Source organism: Sinohyriopsis cumingii, chromosome 2 (assembly GCF_028554795.1).
Source record: "Sinohyriopsis cumingii isolate HCF-2022 chromosome 2, ASM2855479v2, whole genome shotgun sequence".
Taxonomy (NCBI): Eukaryota; Metazoa; Mollusca; class Bivalvia; order Unionida; family Unionidae; genus Sinohyriopsis; species Sinohyriopsis cumingii.
In genome coordinates this window covers 165,804,430-165,825,593 of record NC_142962.1, presented here as the reverse complement: position 1 = coordinate 165,825,593, position 21,164 = coordinate 165,804,430, and the positions used below count along the sequence as shown (strand labels likewise).

Below are 21,164 nucleotides of genomic sequence, written 5' to 3'. Positions count from 1 at the left end.
ATACATATAGCATACATATAGTATGTCATACATATAGCAAGTCATACATATAGCATGTCATACATATAGCAAGTCATACATATAGCATAGCACATATACAGCATCATATAGCATGGCATACATATAGCATGGCATATATATAGCATGTCATACATATAGCATGTCATACATATATCATGTCATACATATAGCATGTCATACATATAGCATGTCATACATATAGCATGGCATATATATAGCATGTCATACATATAGCATGTCATACATATAGCATGGCATATATACAGCATCATATAGCATGGCATACATACAGCATGACATACATACAGCATGACATACATATAGCACGGCATACATAGCATGGCATACATATAGCATGCAAAAAACCTGTGTGATCAAAAGTCAAAAGGTGAAAACTTGATCCAGTAAACTGTTAAATGTAAATCACAGTGACCATTTTTGTATAGTTGTGGTACTAATACAGATGTATACAGTTATCAGTATTTTTAATGAATCTAGCACAAAAGTAACCAAAAGTCCAAGATGCATGAAATATGGGTCACACTAACCACTTTTGTTGCTAAGGCTTAGAATTCATTAAATTCTCTTCATCAAGCTTCATGAATCTGGGAATAATGGATTGTATACAAAATGTAAAAGCTTGAGTTCAATGCAAAATTATATCTACGTACAAAGGCACAACAACAATAATAATAATGACTGTTTAAAAAGGGTGACACCATTAGATGCATGGAACAAATCCTCGTAGTGGCCCTCTATTATATGCATATTTTGATTCAGAGTACATGAACATAGTCTCACACAGACACAAACACACATATAAAAGCACTGATAATAAGCAACATTTATATATGGACAAAATAAACATAAAATTTAAATGAACATGCTCCACTTAAATAAATACAGTACAATAGTAGTGAGACAACAAAGTGGAATGTTTGTGAATTATACTTTAAGTTGTAACATATTTGTCAAATTGAACAGGTTCCACTTTTCATTAGAATTAGATTATAATTAAATGCATTTATATTTGTACTTTCTCTAATTTCCATTGGAATTCTATTCTAAATTAGTGATCCTGAATACTGAAAACGTTTCTTAAAAGAGTTCTTACTTGGTTTTGGGATGGAAAAGTGGTTAACAGAAATTGATCTTAAATTGGGAGTGTTGCCTTGTTTTCTAGCATGAAATAGTTCATTGAGATGTAATGGGGTCATATTGTTTGAAACTTAATGTGCATAAGTCTAGCCTTTCTCAAGAATATTAATTTACTTACTGTTAGCATTTTAATATCATTCATTGCATTTGGTGTATTTTCAGCATTATCTAGGATGAGTCTGCAAGCTCTTTTTGTAAGTGGAATAATTTGTAAATATTCAGGTCAGAAGTGTTTCCCCAGATAGCATTACAGTAGTCCTGAATGAGAGGTTGTCATGCTGGACTTGAAACTAAAAGGATGTCGGTTCAAATTCTGCCATCAGATCAGCATGACTCAGCTACTATGGTATGTCATAAGGACTTGACTCCAATTGCCTGACTTGAAACTAAAAGGATGTGGGTTCAAATTCTGCCATCAGATCAGCATGACTCAGCTACTATGGTATGTCATTAGGACTTGACTCCAATTGCCATAGCATTAAATAACCTATGTATTGCTGATACTGCTGAAAAACTCCAAATCAGCAACAAGAATAATATGCATTTACAAATGTCAGTCGCTCCTATCCAACAACAATAATTATATGCATTTACAAACATCAGTTACTTTAGCTCCATCCCAGGAGGTACTTTGCTTTGAAACCCACTCCAAACGGCTGCCTGGGACTTAGCAAGAAGGTTGACATGGAGTTTGCTTGTGTGTAAGTATTTACTTTATCCATGCAGATGTCGATTCCAGGGTTAGTATTATAACAGGTCTCTTCTACTTCATACAGGATAGTTAATAACTGATGGTGGCTTGTATATTAAGCTGACATGGTAAAGTGAGTTGAAAACTGAATGAGACTAGATTTATACAAAATTTACATGAAAGTATTATTCAAAGATTAACATGAATAATAAAGATCACTTTTTGTCTTTCTCACTTTGATTCTCTTGCTTATCTTCAAAGTCAGCATATTGTGTTGCATTCAGGAATTTACAAGAAATATGGAACTCCTCCTCATACCCCCTCCCCTGATGGGTGGGAGATTACTTGGGAGGGGGTCTTAATAATAAAATTGCTACTAATTTTCCTAATTTACCAATTAAATGAAAGTTCTGGGTAAAAGGTCTTTTTTCTTTTCTCTCTCCAACAGCTTCCCCAAATTTCATGCCTCTGCCTCCTTCTCCTAAGTCTGACAGCTTCCACAAAATCGAAGAGTTTTGATGGCCACGCTGCTAAGTATTTGTTGCCTTCGCAATCACCCTTAGTTCCTTAGTAACATGAACATTATCTCATGTTGACTCTTTCAGCTGCATCTTTCCCTCCCAAATTAATAATTTCCATTTCAATTAGATTATTTCAAGACTGCATTTACACTAAAACCATCTGGAGGGCATTTATTTCCTCCCCATTCTCAGTGCTCCATTGGAAAGAAATCTCATTGCTCTGCTGGAAAAAATCAGTTAACAAATTACAACACTTGATAATTGCTAAAAATGGTATCTACCAGGCCATATGGTACTAATTTCAATGATGATATCTACCAGGCAATAAGAATGGTATCTACCAGGCCATATGGTACTAATTTCAATGATGATATCTACCAGGCCATTGGAATGGTATCTACCAGGCCATATGGTACTAATTTCACACAGGTATAATTACATATTCATGTACATTGGCTGATTTCTGACGAATCCAAATTCTCATTATAAAATGTACTGAAAGGAACTGGCTTACAGAAAGGACACCTGAAGTGAAAATGTGACTGAAATTTTAGTGAAATCTCAGTGAAATTACAGTGAAATACACTTAAATGTCCTTTTTTTCACCAAAATTGATGGTATTTCACCAAATTTCGATGAACTTGAGATTTTGCCAAAATTATGGAAAATATCAGTGAGATTTTGTCATTGTAATATCACTGAAATATCAATGAAAAAATATCACTGAGAAAAAGTACTTTATGATACAAAAAAGAACCTTTATTACATTTTAATTTATTGTGTGCTTGATGTACATTTTGAACAATTTTCAGCAAAACTTATAGTTCCCATTTCTGATAGCTCTAATTTTAATGTTCATTTTGGAAACAATAACTTCTTTCCACATCTTTCCTTTTTATTGTTCCTCTGTTTTGCTTAAATGAATTGGATTTAACTGCCCTCAGACAACAATTCTGTTTTCCACTTTAAAGAATTCCATGTTTCTCATGACCTGAATCCAGTTCTCCCTGATATGGACCTTTTATTTTATATTGTTAATTAAAGTGTTTTAATTATTATTATTAAAAAAAAAAACATTATTTCAGGTCCCATTTTAAAAAATTGGTTAATATTCAGGTCCCATTTAAAAAAATGGTATTTCAGTTCCCATTCTTCAATGACCCTTGTAATAGTTTTCATTCCGTATATTATTTCAAAGATGATCACTGTAAAGAGCTTTTGGATTGGTCAAAAGTTTGTACTTTCCCAAAGAATCTTTGTGTTAATGGAAATTGATGAGTAAGAGCATGCTTTCTGAATTTTCAAGCGGGACACAAGTTTGAATAATGGTTTGAAAAATGTGTGGAAATGAGAATGGCTTGAATGAAAAATTATGGGAATGCAATTGGTCAGTCTGTAAAAAAACGGAGAACCAGTAAAAATATTTTATGATTTCATTGAAATTTTAGTGAGATCTTGCCAAAATTTCAGTGAAAGTTTTGCTAAATATTTTTGTGAAATCTCACCAAAATCTCAGTGAAAGTTAAGGTCAATTTTTTGTGAAAATCTAATGCAAGGATCATAGAGATCGGTCTAATCTTATCAAAAATTTCAGTGAAATCTCAATAATATTTTGACCCAAGCTTTCAGTGAAATTTCACTGAAATTTTTTGGTCACATTTTCACAAGGGATTGTTGCGTATTTTGATGCAAATGACAGAACTATTTGAATTTACAAAATTCCTATTATAATTATCTTACACCATTATAAAAACATGGGAATTTTATTTCTTTTGTGCAACCTTTCCCCTTTAAATTTGTTTTCTGAGAGATGCTGTCAGAATGGGGAGAATCCTGCATTTGTGCAGCCTAAATGCAACACTGTAGTGTAACTATTGGCTGACATGTGATATTTTACGTACAGCATGATAGTATAAATACTGGCTGGCATACAATATTTTACTTACACCACTGTAGTGTAACTATTGGTTGGCAGGCAATATTTACTTACACCACTGTAGTGTAACTATTGGCTGGCATGTGAAATTTTACTTACATGTAGATCATAATCACTGATCTTACCAATAGAAAATATCTGTGAGTTCATCAGATGGAAGCTGGACAGAAAGAAGAAGGCAATCATCCTGGTCTTGTCAAAGAAAAGCAGAAAACCCATAGACAGATCAATTATCAGTCCACCATTGTGAATGATGAACAAATCTATGGCTTCATCAGACATGATCAATCTAACAAAAGAAAATCAAAGCAAAGGACTTGTTATGACTAAACACTTACAGTCATGATACGATTATACATCTCCATTACTCTAAATAAAGTAAGTAACAAACTACTCTGCATTAGGTTAAAAGTAAATTGTGTACTAAATTAGGTTTCTCTAAAAACACATACTTAATCACATTAACATTAGATAGCAAACTCCACTACTTCTTCAATCCAGCCCTCTCAGAAAAATTAAATTTTCATTCTTCCTGGCAGTAGACAATATACAACAAAGGGATAGAACTCTTACCATTGCCTCCCCTTAAAACTGCAAGGTGGCTACTCAGCAACCAGATGCTTAACAGTTTAGGCTAAGCGAGACATCAACAAAGTTGCTCACATTTGCAGGGAGGGTGTTTGTACATTTTTATAGCAAAGTCATTAGGAAGTATTCTCGTAAAAGCAAAATTTACAACACTAAAATTTACTTTCTCTGAACAAGCTATCCAATGGCTTCTTTTGTCTCAGATCGAAACACTGCATTCTAATGCAAGGCTCACAAAGATCAGTCTAATCTCATGAACTGTAATTTTCATAAGAAATATCTGATCTTTTGAGACTCTTAAAATATGTCAAGTATATTACCCACTTCTGCCATGACACATGGAGTTGAGGGGTTTATCCTCTTTAACACCCTTCACCAGAAGAAAGATACATTGTCAGGTTTGAAATCATGAACCAGGCCTTGCATAACAGTTCTCTTGACATATAAACTGAGAAGAAGGAGTAAATAACCACAGGGCAATCTATTCTTAGCTATGAAACCAGGTTGCATCATTATGGCCATGGAATTATTCAACAGAGCATGCAGCTAGCTCACTTTACATACAAGAACATGTTTGAAAAGCCAGCAGCTGCATGAGGGTTCTAGTCAATGGATCGAAATGGTATGAAGGAATCATGTCAAACACAAGAGTCTATTTTAGGACACTGGTCAAACAAGAGTATTTTAGGACACTGGATGAAAGGTTTGAGCCTATTCAAGCCAAAATTGGCCAGCAAGTCTGATAGCTCATTATCATGATCGATATCCCCTCATCTATGACGCTTAAAAGTGGAGATCATGGAACAGTAGCTTAGATAGAAACTGGGGTAAACATTTTTCCCTAAAAAAAAATACATTGTGGGATCAAGGTACTCAAATGGATGATGTACTTAATCCTGCACCAGTCCCTAGAGACTTGTCACTTTTCCTTGTAAGCCTTTAAGGAGGAGGGCCTTCTCTTTATGATTGAAACTTAAAGGTCCTTTCTACACAAGCGTTGCCAGGTAAGAGCCTGTCATGAAAAAGAAGCCTGTCTGTATAGGCATGACAATCCTATGACTGGCTGTTCAGGTAGGATTACTTCACTGGGGGAATCTATCACTAGACCAAGCAGTCATCACCAAGGACTTGTAGAGCAGCCATCACCATGGACTTGTCAAGCAGTCATCACCAAGGATTTGCCAAGCAGTTATCACCAAGGACTTGTCTCAGCTGAGAAGGACAATCACTATCAGCAGGAAGGATGATGTAAAATGTTTATAAAATGAAGAAAAATAACTGTTTGATAACACCAAGCTTATATCAGAGGTTAATAACACTTGCTGATTACTTTGATTAATGTGGGTTTTTTCACTGTATTTTAATGAAGAAGGTGTTCTGATTAATACAAATCTGGTAATTTGCCCAAGTAGACTGCTTTACTCAGCTATCAGACTGATAGATTGGTTACCTGAATGGATCAAACACCCAGTGCTTCACTATGCTTGACACAGAATATCCCTGCACCCAGTCCATATCCAGTTTTTTCAGGCCAGCTATAAAGTACACAATGAATATCTGCAATAATAATACAATGTCAATCAGTGGAAATAACAGAACAATGTCACTCAGTAGCAATAACAGAACAATGTCACTCAGTATCAAGTGTAATGTCTCTATGATCTTAAAATAAGTAAGAAGAAAGATCAAGATCAACACATTTTGTATAATTGAAAATAAAATTTATTTCCCTAAAATAAAAAGTAAAAGAATTAAAAATAACTTACAGAAAGGCAAATTAAATCATAAGTCCTAAATGTTATATCAGTTCTAAAAGTATAGATAAATCCGAGTTCCATAGGTATTCCAAAGGGTGGTCATTAATGCAATGATGTACCAACAGTACTGAAAAATCACTATGATATAATCCAAAAAGGCCTCTAAATTAATTTAATACGGTAATCCTGTGACAAATAGTCTTTAAATAAATTCACAGTAATTCAGTACAGCTATTATTCCAATTAATCGGAAGTATTTCAGACTTCATATTCCATACAACGAAATTAAAGTATAGATAAAAATAAAATTATTTTAAACATAAACGTTCACAGATATATTATGATATTATGTACAAGTATACAGACAAATCTACAACAATGTTAAGTATGAAACTATGTTGCTTTTTGAAACCAAACTGATTATCAGAGATTGTGACTTCACACCTTTGTAGTATGATGCATTCAAATATTTTTGAAAGAATTGTTGCAAGAGCTAAATTTATATAGGTCTACAGTTATTTTTGTCCCTAAGGTTGCCAATTTTACTTTTCAGTACCAGTTTAGTTGTAACTTTTCTGAAATCATCTGGAACAAAATTATGAACAAACATACAATTAAATAAAATCATCAAAAGAACATGAAGTTAAAAATCTAAAAATTAAAATTTTTCCATATATAAAAACTTTAATCCTGGGCATTTACCTTTTTTTTCATCTTGCTATTGTATGCTGGATTTCAGAGAGTGTGATTATTTCAATATGACAAGAAGGGGTATTCAATGCTGAAAGAACACACTTCTTTTTCGATTCATTTTTAACACTATTGAGTAAGTCTTCAAAATGATTTTTCCACATGTTGCATATGTTATCTTGACCATGGTTCCCATCAATGCAAATTGGTAGTTTATTGGAAGCTGTCATAGTATTTTGGTTAACTTGCTTACAGAATTCATGTTGGTCGAAATTTTAAAATTTCTGTTCCCTTGATGTGCCTAACATGAATGTTGTATGCTTGCAACACCAAACTCCATCTTAGCAAATTTTTATTCTAGTTTTTTCATTTTATTAATGAAATAACAGGTTTGTGATCACTGAATACAACAATCAGAAAAGGAGCTGAACCAACATACACTTCAAAGTGTTACAAGGCCAATATCAAAGTCAAGCATTCCTTCTCAATCATGAAATAATTTCTCTGGTGCTTGTTTAATTTGTTTTCTTAAAAAATTGCACACTGGATGATCCACACCATTGTTGTCTTGCTGTATTAATAATCCATGAATCCCTACATCACTTGCATCAACTGACATTTTAAATGACTGACTAAAATTAGAGCTGAAAGAACTGGCACACTCTTCAGTATGGCCTCTAATTTAATGACAGCCTTCTGACAATTGTCAGACTAAAGAAACTTGGTTTTCTTGCTCAGCAAATTGCTCAGGCATTAAGCAATTAATGATAAAACTGGAGCGAAATTTCTAAAAATATCCAGGCATACACAAAAGTCACATCAGTTGCTTCTTACTGGGGAGGCACAGGGAATTCAGACATAACTTTAACCTTAACTTCTATAGGTTTAACTTGACTGTGTCCCACAACATGTCCTAAACATGTAACAGAAGCACAGCAAAGTCAATTTGACTCAAATTCTCAAATTTGCATCTCAGAGTCAAAGAACATCTGGGTAGTTTCCAAGTGGTCTTTCCAGGTGGTGTTGTAGATTATGACATCATCAATGTAAGTGTAACAATTACCTATACCAGATATTATCATGTTCATCAAACGTTGGAAAGTACAAGGGGAACCTTTCATCCCAAAGGACATAACTTTATATTGGTAAAGTCCATCTAAAGTTATGAATGCTGAAATTTCCATTGCTCTTTGCGTGAGTGGAATTTGCCAGAATCCCTTCAAACTTGGTGACATATTTTGCATTTCCAATTCAGTCAATGCAATTTTCAATTCTGGGTACTGGAAATTAATCAATGTTGGTGACATTGTTTACTTCTCTTTAATCAGTACCCATTTGGAAATTATTATCTGGTTTCGGACTAGATTACATGGTGAACTCAGTTATTTTTACTTATTAATTCTCCAGCAAATATAACATTTCTTTCTTCAAACCACCTTTCTGATTTGATTGAATAATTTACAGAGCTACCACTATCAACATACTTTTTCATTTGGCATTGTTCTTTATGTTTCCCAGGAGTGTTCATAATGTCATTCACTTTCTTTTCAATGGTATAAGGGACCAAAATGCTAAGCCTTTAGAGGATTTTGAGGTATGGGTAATAGAGTCAGAACTTTATCACCTGACAGAAAACTCCTATTCTATGTATATCTGTTATTAACTTAATTTCATTCTTATCGGTATAGACTGAACATTAGTTTTTGCTACTTCACAATCATTTGGGTCCATTTATTTAGTATGTATGCAAAAATCTGGCAAAGCTTGACTCCTCCCCTCCTGTACACATGCAAACTTTTATTTACACCCCCCACTTACCTACCTTGACACCCCCCCACCCCCCGAATTCTATAGAATGGATTATATTTAATCCATGCAGAACCGATAAAGGATTAATAATATTAATGTGTTTAATAAAACAGATAGTCCACTGACACTGAATGTCTGGCTGCATCAAAGAAATAAGCTGCATAACTTTAAAAAGTTTGTCTAGTATCCACTAAAATTCAAATGCTGACTGAACCCAGTTGAACAGATTACATATTACACAAATTATTATCAAGGTTTCACCCGCCCCCCCCCCCCTTTCCTATGCATACAAACATTATCAGTAGACCCCCTATATGCAAGCGTATGCAATTTGGTTACCCCTCTCCCCCTCCATGCATACATACTAAATGGACGGCCCCTTTGACAATCTGAATTTGAAATCAACAAGATTAATTTCTGACTCTTCAGATGAAATACGTTCTCTTTTAATAACTTCAAAGGTCAATAGACAGTTACATCCAAAAGCAAGTTCAAAAGGACTAAAACCTAATGGCTCTTGAACTGATTCCCTAACAGCAAGCAACAATAAATGAACACACTCATCCCAATCTTATTCTGTGTCAAAACAATATGACCTATAGTTTGTTTGTACCCTCCTACCGATATAAAAAATGAAAAGCACAAATCAAATAAAAGATTCACAGAACTTAGTCAATTCATTTACAGATTAATAATTTCAATCCTGATTATGCCCAGGTGGGACCCTAACTCCGTTATTGTCTGCGTGCTTAATTCCAAATGGAAGTTTTCAGTGTAAAAAATGACTTGTTCACCAGTCATTTCCAGTTCCTGGACAAGTCCATTTTCAGCATAGGGGTGTATGCATGACTACACATGTATGTACGTAGAAGGAAAATACTATATTGTCTGTTTCTGATATTTACAATGTTGAATCAAGCAAAGGAAAAGAATGACAATTACAAATTGTTTTTCACATGGATTTAACAAGCGGTGTAATTATGTACATGTGTGCAAATGATATAACTTTAAACTCTCAATATTATGGTGATTTATGGAACTATCTGGCAATTACAAAATAAGATGAACTACGTCACAATGTTGTCTGAGGAAATCAACTTGCCCATAGTGTACAAAACACGGCACTGTGTTAGTATGGAAAGTTTGTTAAGCATGAGGATGGCAGTGTTAAGACCACTCTGGTCACATTCTGTTTAGAATTATAAATGAATGAATTGACTAAGTTCTGTGCACTTTTTATCACATTAAAGATTACTGTTACTGAAATTGGTTGGAGGTACAGTCAGAATATAATCATATTCTTACAAGTTTGATGAAATGTTTCCAAAGCACATTGACTCTACACAGAGTGGTACACAGAAGACTTAAAAATTTGATGAAATCTTTCCAAAGCATATTGACTGTACACAGAGAGGTACACAGAAAACTTAAAAGTTTGATGAAATCTTTCCAAAGCATACTGACTGTACACAGAGTGGTATGCAGAAGGCTTAAAAGTTTGATGAAATCTTTCCAAAGCATATTGACTGTACACCGAGTGGTACGCAGAAGACTTAAAAATTTGATGAAATCTTTCCAAAGCATATTGACTGTACACAGAAAACTTAAAAGTCTGATGAAATCTTTCCAAAGCACATTGACTATACACAGAGTGGTATGCAGAAGACTTAAAAGTTTGATGAAATCTTTCCAAAGCACATTGACTCAACACAGAGTGGTACGCAGAAGACTTAAAAGTTTGATAAAAATCTTTCCAAAGCACATTGACTGTACACAGAGTGGTACACAGGAGACTTAAACTGTTTGATTCCTATTTCTAACTTGCTGGAAAATTCCTTATGATCCTTGATGAGATTGGACAGACAGGGGAAGGCAAAAAACTTTTTCAAAGATTTTACTATGGTCTAAGTTTTTTAAATTCCTCAAAGGAACAGCCTCTGGAACAAGTATTGGTTACCTAACTTGGTCTTAGGTAAAGAGCCAACAATCTGCCATTATCCTACCAAATGGGTTGCAAATGAGCCTTACTTATCTTCTAAGTGGGTTTTCTTACCACTGGACAACTATAACAAGATCCACATTATTTAGAAATATCACTTTCAATTTTCCACCAATAAAAATTATTTGAGATCTTGTGATAAGTCTTATTGACTTCTAAATGACCAGACAAAGGAATTTCTTAGGCAAGACTAAGAATTTGCTGTTGATATGATTTAGAAACAACAATCTGATAGCTCAATGACCACTCATTACCATCAGGTACCTCAAGTGGCCTCCATTTCATGAAAAGGACTACCAATTTTCACAAAAGAACAAGTCAGAACTAGCGTGGCTTCAGTTTTGCTAAAAGCCCCCTGAAACAAACAGGTGATCTTAGGACCTTTTTCCTGTGAGAGAGTAGTGAGTGTATCACCCTGATTAGAATTAAGACAATGAGTAGTAAAAAGACTATCATTGTGATCATAATAAATGAGTCAGCTAAAGGAATAACATCCTGATCAACATCATTCTCAAGAGCTTTCTTTGACAAACCTCTAGTATCTGCACAAGCTGGGTATAAACCAGGGATTTCAATTTCAGTATGATCAAACAAAGCTTTTCAGTTACCAGCTGATCAACCACAACCTCATCTCCAGCTAAGTCATTACTTAGAAACAAATAACACCATGAACGGGCAAAGAGGTCACCATTCCTATAATCACAGGTTCTAAGACTAAGTCTGATGACAAATTTACACAATGGAGAGTAACATTAACATAGCCACACTCTACTCCCTGAATAGGAACACTTTCACTACAAGACAACGTCTCAGAAAAAGCCAAAGTACTTGAAAATAAAAGACTGAGAAGCTCCCTTGTTTCTTAATATCTTAGACTTGGCATAATCATCAACAAGTGATACAGAAACTTTCTACATGAATGGTTCATAATTCTCCATGAAAAAATCAGACTGGGGTTTGCTAGACCCAACAAGTGTATTTACTGAAAACATGACCATGACCTCTTAGAAACAACAGCATTTGGAACAGCTTGGTCTTTATTTCGTTGCATAAATTTCAACCTGTAGCAATCAGAACTAATGGTTCCTTTCTTCTTACAATAAATGCACATGGGAGGAGATAGGATTTCTGATCAATCTTGTAAAAAAACTTTATTCCTAATAATTGTAATAGTTTGAGTTTTAGAATTACTCATGAGAGACTGAAATGTCTGGGGTTTTTAAGCTCAGAGATTTATTTACAAATGAAACTTTGCGAGTCAAGGAATAGTCATCAGCTGTACAAGCTGCTTTCTGTAAAGTTTCAACCTTTCTCTCATCAAGGTAGGTCTTAAAGTCACTACTGATGCAATTCTTGAACTCTTCAATCAATATTCTCTAAAGTTTCAACCTTTTTCTCATCAAGGTAGGTCTTAAAGTCACTACTTATGCAATTCTTGAACTCTTCAATCAATATTCTCTAAAGTTTCAACCTTTTTCTCATCAAGGTAGGTCTTAAAGTCACTACTTATGCAATTCTTGAACTCTTCAATCAATATTCTCTAAAGTTTCAACCTTTTACTCATCAACGTAGGTCTTAAAGTCACTACTTAAGCAATTCTTGAACTCTTCAATCAATATTCTCTAAAGTTTCAACCTTTTTCTCATCAAGGTAGGTCTTAAAGTCACTACTGATGCAATTCTTGAACTCTTCAATCAATATTCTCTAAAGTTTCAACCTTTTTCTCATCAAGGTAGGTCTTAAAGTCACTACTTATGCAATTCTTGAACTCTTCAATCAATATTCTCTAAAGTTTCAACCTTTTTCTCATCAAGGTAGGTCTTAAAGTCACTACTTATGCAATTCTTGAACTCTTCAATCAATATTCTCTAAAGTTTCAACCTTTTTCTCATCAAGGTAGGTCTTAAAGTCACTACTGATGCAATTCTTGAACTCTTCAATCAATATTCTCTAACGTTTCAACCTTTTTCTCATCAAGGTAGGTCTTAAAGTCACTACTGATGCAATTCTTGAACTCTTCAATCAATATTCTCTAAAGTTTCAACCTTTTTCTCATCAAGGTAGGTCTTAAAGTCACTACTTATGCAATTCTTGAACTCTTCAATCAATATTCTCTAAAGCTTCAACCTTTTTCTCATCAAGGTAGGTCTTAAAGTCACTACTGATGCAATTCTTGAACTCTTCAATCAATATTCTCTAAAGTTTCAACCTTTTTCTCATCAAGGTAGGTCTTAAAGTCACTACTTATGCAATTCTTGAACTCTTCAATCAATCTTCTCTAAAGTTTCAACCTTTTTCTCATCAAGGTAGGTCTTAAAGTCACTACTGATGCAATTCTTGAACTCTTCAATCAATATTCTCTAAAGTTTCAACCTTTTTCTCATCAAGGTAGGTCTTAAAGTCACTACTGATGCAATTCTTGAACTCTTCAATCAATATTCTCTAAAGTTTCAACCTTTTTCTCATCAAGGTAGGTCTTAAAGTCACTACTTATGCAATTCTTGAACTCTTCAATCAATATTCTCTAACATTTCAACCTTTTTCTCATCAAGGTAGGTCTTAAAGTCACTACTTATGCAATTCTTGAACTCTTCAATCAATATTCTCTAAAGTTTCAACCTTTTTCTCATCAAGGTAGGTCTTAAAGTCACTACTTATGCAATTCTTGAACTCTTCAATCAATATTCTCTAAAGTTTCAACCTTTTTCTCATCAAGGTAGGTCTTAAAGTCACTACTTATGCAATTCTTGAACTCTTCAATCAATATTCTCTAAAGTTTCAACCTTTTTCTCATCAAGGTAGGTCTTAAAGTCACTACTTATGCAATTCTTGAACTCTTCAATCAATATTCTCTAAAGTTTCAGCCTTTCTCTCATCAAGGTAGGTCTTAAAGTCACTACTCATGCAATTCTTGAACTCTTCAATCAATATTCTCTAAAGTTTCAGCCTTTTTCTCATCAAGGTAGGTCTTAAAGTCACTACTTATGCAATTCTTGAACTCTTCAATCAATATTCTCTAAAGTTCCAACCTTTTTCTCATCAAGGTAGGTCTTAAAGTCACTACTTATGCAATTCTTGAACTCTTCAATCAATATTCTCTAACGTTTCAACCTTTTTCTCATCAAGGTAGGTCTTAAAGTCACTACTGATGCAATTCTTGAACTCTTCAATCAATATTCTCTAACGTTTCAACCTTTTTCTCATCAAGGTAGGTCTTAAAGTCACTACTTATGCAATTCTTGAACTCTTCAATCAATATTCTCTAAAGTTTCAACCTTTTTCTCATCAAGGTAGGTCTTAAAGTCACTACTGATGCAATTATTGAACTCTTCAATCAATATTCTCTAACGTTTCAACCTTTTTCTCATCAAGGTAGGTTATGAAGTCACTACTGATGCAATTCTTGAACTCTTCAATCAATATTCTCTAACGTTTCAACCTTTTTCTCATCAAGGTAGGTCTTAAAGTCACTACTTATGCAATTCTTGAACTCTTCAATCAATATTCTCTAACGTTTCAACCTTTTTCTCATCAAGGTAGGTCTTAAAGTCACTACTGATGCAATTCTTGAACTCTTCAATCAATATTCTCTAACGTTTCAACCTTTTTCTCATCAAGGTAGGTCTTAAAGTCACTACTGATGCAATTCTTGAACTCTTCAATCAATATTCTCTAACGTTTCAACCTTTATCTCATCAAGGTAGGTCTTAAAGTCACTACTTATGCAATTCTTGAACTCTTCAATCAATATTCTCTAAAGTTTCAACCTTTTTCTCATCAAGGTAGGTCTTAAAGTCACTACTGATGCAATTCTTGAACTCTTCAATCAATATTCTCTAAAGTTTCAACCTTTTTCTCATCAAGGTAGGTCTTAAAGTCACTACTGATGCAATTCTTGAACTCTTCAATCAATATTCTCTAACGTTTCAACCTTTTTCTCATCAAGGTAGGTCTTGAAGTCACTACTGATGCAATTCTTGAACTCTTCAATCAATATTCTCTAACGTTTCAACCTTTTTCTCATCAAGGTAGGTCTTAAAGTCACTACTGATGCAATTCTTGAACTCTTCAATCAATATTCTCTAACGTTTCAACCTTTTTCTCATCAAGGTAGGTCTTAAAGTCACTACTGATGCAATTCTTGAACTCTTCAATCAATATTCTCTAACGTTTCAACCTTTATCTCATCAAGGTAGGTCTTAAAGTCACTACTTATGCAATTCTTGAACTCTTCAATCAATATTCTCTAACGTTTCAACCTTTTTCTCATCAAGGTAGGTCTTAAAGTCACTACTTATGCAATTCTTGAACTCTTCAATCAATATTCTCTAAAGTTTCAACCTTTTTCTCATCAAGGTAGGTCTTAAAGTCACTACTTATGCAATTCTTGAACTCTTCAATCAATATTCTCTAACGTTTCAACCTTTTTCTCATCAAGGTAGGTCTTGAAGTCACTACTGATGCAATTCTTGAACTCTTCAATCAATATTCTCTAACGTTTCAACCTTTTTCTCATCAAGGTAGGTCTTAAAGTCACTACTGATGCAATTCTTGAACTCTTCAATCAATATTCTCTAACGTTTCAACCTTTTTCTCATCAAGGTAGGTCTTAAAGTCACTACTGATGCAATTCTTGAACTCTTCAATCAATATTCTCTAACGTTTCAACCTTTTTCTCATCAAGGTAGGTCTTAAAGTCACTACTGATGCAATTCTTGAACTCTTCAATCAATATTCTCTAAAGTTTCAACCTTTTTCTCATCAAGGTAGGTCTTAAAGTCACTACTTATGCAATTCTTGAACTCTTCAATCAATATTCTCTAAAGTTTCAACCTTTTTCTCATCAAGGTAGGTCTTAAAGTCACTACTGATGCAATTCTTGAACTCTTCAATCAATATTCTCTAACGTTTCAACCTTTTTCTCATCAAGGTAGGTCTTGAAGTCACTACTGATGCAATTCTTGAACTCTTCAATCAATATTCTCTAAAGTTTCAACCTTTTTCTCATCAAGGTAGGTCTTAAAGTCACTACTTATGCAATTCTTGAACTCTTCAATCAATATTCTCTAACATTTCAACCTTTTTCTCATCAAGGTAGGTCTTAAAGTCACTACTTATGCAATTCTTGAACTCTTCAATCAATATTCTCTAAAGTTTCAACCTTTTTCTCATCAAGGTAGGTCTTAAAGTCACTACTTATGCAATTCTTGAACTCTTCAATCAATATTCTCTAAAGTTTCAACCTTTTTCTCATCAAGGTAGGTCTTAAAGTCACTACTTATGCAATTCTTGAACTCTTCAATCAATATTCTCTAAAGTTTCAACCTTTTTCTCATCAAGGTAGGTCTTAAAGTCACTACTTATGCAATTCTTGAACTCTTCAATCAATATTCTCTAAAGTTTCAGCCTTTCTCTCATCAAGGTAGGTCTTAAAGTCACTACTCATGCAATTCTTGAACTCTTCAATCAATATTCTCTAAAGTTTCAGCCTTTTTCTCATCAAGGTAGGTCTTAAAGTCACTACTTATGCAATTCTTGAACTCTTCAATCAATATTCTCTAAAGTTCCAACCTTTTTCTCATCAAGGTAGGTCTTAAAGTCACTACTTATGCAATTCTTGAACTCTTCAATCAATATTCTCTAACGTTTCAACCTTTTTCTCATCAAGGTAGGTCTTAAAGTCACTACTTATGCAATTCTTGAACTCTTCAATCAATATTCTCTAACGTTTCAACCTTTTTCTCATCAAGGTAGGTCTTAAAGTCACTACTTATGCAATTCTTGAACTCTTCAATCAATATTCTCTAAAGTTTCAACCTTTTTCTCATCAAGGTAGGTCTTAAAGTCACTACTGATGCAATTCTTGAACTCTTCAATCAATATTCTCTAAAGTTTCAACCTTTATCTCATCAAGGCAGGTCTTAAAGTCACTACTTATGCAATTCTTGAACTCTTCAATCAATATTCTCTAAAGTTTCAGCCTTTTTCTCATCAAGGTAGGTCTTAAAGTCACTACTTATGCAATTCTTGAACTCTTCAATCAATATTCTCTAAAGTTTCAGCCTTTTTCTCATCAAGGTAGGTCTTAAAGTCACTACTTATGCAATTCTTGAACTCTTCAATCAATATTCTCTAACGTTTCAACCTTTTTCTCATCAAGGTAGGTCTCAAAAGTCACTACTGATGCAATTCTTGAACTCTTCAATCAATATTCTCTAAAGTTTCAGCCTTTTTCTCATCAAGGTAGGTCTTAAAGTCACTACTTATGCAATTCTTGAACTCTTCAATCAATATTCTCTAAAGTTTCAACCTTTATCTCATCAAGGTAGGTCTTAAAGTCACTACTGATGCAATTCTTGAACTCTTCAATCAATATTCTCTAAAGTTTCAGCCTTTTTCTCATCAAGGTAGGTCTTAAAGTCACTACTGATGCAATTCTTGAACTCTTCAATCAATATTCTCTAACGTTTCAACCTTTTTCTCATCAAGGTAGGTCTTAAAGTCACTACTGATGCAATTCTTGAACTCTTCAATCAATATTCTCTAACGTTTCAACCCTTTTCTCATCAAGGTAGGTCTTAAAGTCACTACTGATGCAATTCTTGAACTCTTCAATCAATATTCTCTAACGTTTCAACCTTTTTCTCATCAAGGTAGGTCTTAAAGTCACTACTGATGCAATTCTTGAACTCTTCAATCAATATTCTCTAACGTTTCAACCTTTTTCTCATCAAGGTAGGTCTTAAAGTCACTACTGATGCAATTCTTGAACTCTTCAATCAATATTCTCTAACGTTTCAACTTTTTCTCATCAAGGTAGGTCTTAAAGTCACTACTGATGCAATTCTTGAACTCTTCAATCAATATTCTCTAACGTTTCAACCTTTTTCTCATCAAGGTAGGTCTTAAAGTCACTACTGATGCAATTCTTGAACTCTTCAATCAATATTCTCTAACGTTTCAACCTTTTTCTCATCAAGGTAGGTCTTAAAGTCACTACTGATGCAATTCTTGAACTCTTCAATCAATATTCTCTAACGTTTCAACCTTTTTCTCATCAAGGTAGGTCTTAAAGTCACTACTGATGCAATTCTTGAACTCTTCAATCAATATTCTCTAAAGTTTCAACCTTTTTCTCATCAAGGTAGGTCTTAAAGTCACTACTGATGCAATTCTTGAACTCTTCAATCAATATTCTCTAAAGTTTCAACCTTTTTCTCATCAAGGTAGGTCTTAAAGTCACTACTGATGCAATTCTTGAACTCTTCAATCAATATTCTCTAACGTTTCAACCTTTTTCTCATCAAGGTAGGTCTTAAAGTCACTACTTATGCAATTCTTGAACTCTTCAATCAATATTCTCTAACGTTTCAACCTTTTTCTCATCAAGGTAGGTCTTAAAGTCACTACTTATGCAATTCTTGAACTCTTCAATCAATATTCTCTAAAGTTTCAACCTTTTTCTCATCAAGGTAGGTCTTAAAGTCACTCCTGATGCAATTCTTGAACTCTTCAATCAATATTCTCTAAAGTTTCAACCTTTTTCTCATCAAGGTAGGTCTTAAAGTCACTACTTATGCAATTCTTGAACTCTTCAATCAATATTCTCTAAAGTTTCAACCTTTTTCTCATCAAGGTAGGTCTTAAAGTCACTACTGATGCAATTCTTGAACTCTTCAATCAATATTCTCTAAAGTTTCAACCTTTTTCTCATCAAGGTAGGTCTTAAAGTCACTCCTGATGCAATTCTTGAACTCTTCAATCAATATTCTCTAAAGTTTCAACCTTTTTCTCATCAAGGTAGGTCTTAAAGTCACTACTTATGCAATTCTTGAACTCTTCAATCAATATTCTCTAAAGTCTCAACCTTTTTCTCATCAAGGTAGGTCTTAAAGTCACTACTGATGCAATTCTTGAACTCTTCAATCAATATTCTCTAACGTTTCAACCTTTTTCTCATCAAGGTAGGTCTTAAAGTCACTACTGATGCAATTCTTGAACTCTTCAATCAATATTCTCTAACGTTTCAACCTTTCTCTCATCAAGGTAGGTCTTAATGTCACTACTTATGCAATTCTTGAACTCTTCAATCAATATTCTCTAACGTTTCAACCTTTTTCTCATCAAGGTAGGTCTTAAAGTCACTACTTATGCAATTCTTGAACTCTTCAATCAATATTCTCTAAAGTTTCAACCTTTTTCTCATCAAGGTAGGTCTTAAAGTCACTACTTATGCAATTCTTGAACTCTTCAATCAATATTCTCTAACGTTTCAACCTTTTTCTCATCAAGGTAGGTCTTAAAGTCACTACTTATGCAATTCTTGAACTCTTCAATCAATATTCTCTAACGTTTCAACCTTTTTCTCATCAAGGTAGGTCTTAAAGTCACTACTTATGCAATTCTTGAACTCTTCAATCAATATTCTCTAAAGTTTCAACCTTTTTCTCATCAAGGTAGGTCTTAAAGTCACTCCTGATGCAATTCTTGAACTCTTCAATCAATATTCTCTAAAGTTTCAACCTTTTTCTCATCAAGGTAGGTCTTAAAGTCACTACTTATGCAATTCTTGAACTCTTCAATCAATATTCTCTAAAGTTTCAACCTTTATCTCATCAAGGTAGGTCTTAAAGTCACTACTGATGCAATTCTTGAACTCTTCAATCAATATTCTCTAAAGTTTCAGCCTTTATCTCATCAAGGTAGGTCTTAAAGTCACTACTTATGCAATTCTTGAACTCTTCAATCAATATTCTCTAAAGTTTCAGCCTTTTTCTCATCAAGGTAGGTCTTAAAGTCACTACTTATGCAATTCTTGAACTCTTCAATCAATATTCTCTAAAGTTTCAGCCTTTTCTCATCAAGGTAGGTCTTAAAGTCACTACTTATGCAATTCTTGAACTCTTCAATCAATATTCTCTAAAGTTTCAACCTTTTTCTCATCAAGGTAGGTCTTAAAGTCACTACTTATGCAATTCTTGAACTCTTCAATCAATATTCTCTAACGTTTCAACCTTTATCTCATCAAGGTAGGTCTTAAAGTCACTACTGATGCAATTCTTGAACTCTTCAATCAATATTCTCTAAAGTTTCAACCTTTTTCTCATCAAGGTAGGTCTTAAAGTCACTACTTATGCAATTCTTGAACTCTTCAATCAATATTCTCTAAAGTTTCAACCTTTTTCTCATCAAGGTAGGTCTTAAAGTCACTACTTATGCAATTCTTGAACTCTTCAATCAATATTCTCTAACGTTTCAACCTTTATCTCATCAAGGTAGGTCTTAAAGTCACTACTGATGCAATTCTTGAACTCTTCAATCAATATTCTCTAAAGTTTCAGCCTTTTTCTCATCAAGGTAGGTCTTGAAGTCACTACTGATGCAATTCTTGAACTCTTCAATCAATATTCTCTAAAGTTTCAACCTTTTTCTCATCAAGGTAGGTCTTAAAGTCACTACTGATGCAATTCTTGAACTCTTCAATCAATATTCTCTAAAGTTTCAACCTTTTTCTCATCAAGGTAGGTCTTAAAGTCACTACTGATGCAATTCTTGAACTCTTCAAATCAATATTCTCTAAAGTTTCAACCTTTTTCTCATCAAGGTAGGTCTTAAAGTCACTACTGATGCAATTCTTGAACTCTTCAATCAATATTCTCTAAAGTTTCAGCCTTTTTCTCATCAAGGTAGGTCTTAAAGTCACTACTGATGCAATTCTTGAACTCTTCAATCAATATTCTCTAACGTTTCAACCTTTATCTCATCAAGGTAGGTCTTAAAGTCACTACTGATGCAATTCTTGAACTCTTCAATCAATATTCTCTAACGTTTCAACCTTTATCTCATCAAGGTAGGTGTTAAAGTCACTACTGATGCAATTCTTGAACTCTTCAATCAATATTCTCTAACATTTCAACCTTTTTCTCATCAAGGTAGGTCTTAAAGTCACTACTGATGCAATTCTTGAACTCTTCAATCAATATTCTCTAACGTT

General features: G+C 33.8%; 1 protein-coding gene across 1 annotated transcript in view; it reads right to left on the bottom strand.

Moving 5' to 3' along the window:
• The window catches only part of LOC149806251 (vitamin K-dependent gamma-carboxylase-like), a 152,899-nt gene that overhangs the window by 108,082 nt on the left and 23,653 nt on the right, over positions 1-21,164 (bottom strand). The window contains exons 5-6 of the mRNA XM_089935497.1: positions 6,366-6,472; positions 4,453-4,616 (exon numbers count right to left, since the gene is read on the bottom strand). Of these exons, the coding sequence (XP_089791623.1) occupies positions 4,453-4,616; positions 6,366-6,472 (271 nt within the window). The remainder of the gene's footprint in view (positions 1-4,452; positions 4,617-6,365; positions 6,473-21,164) is intronic.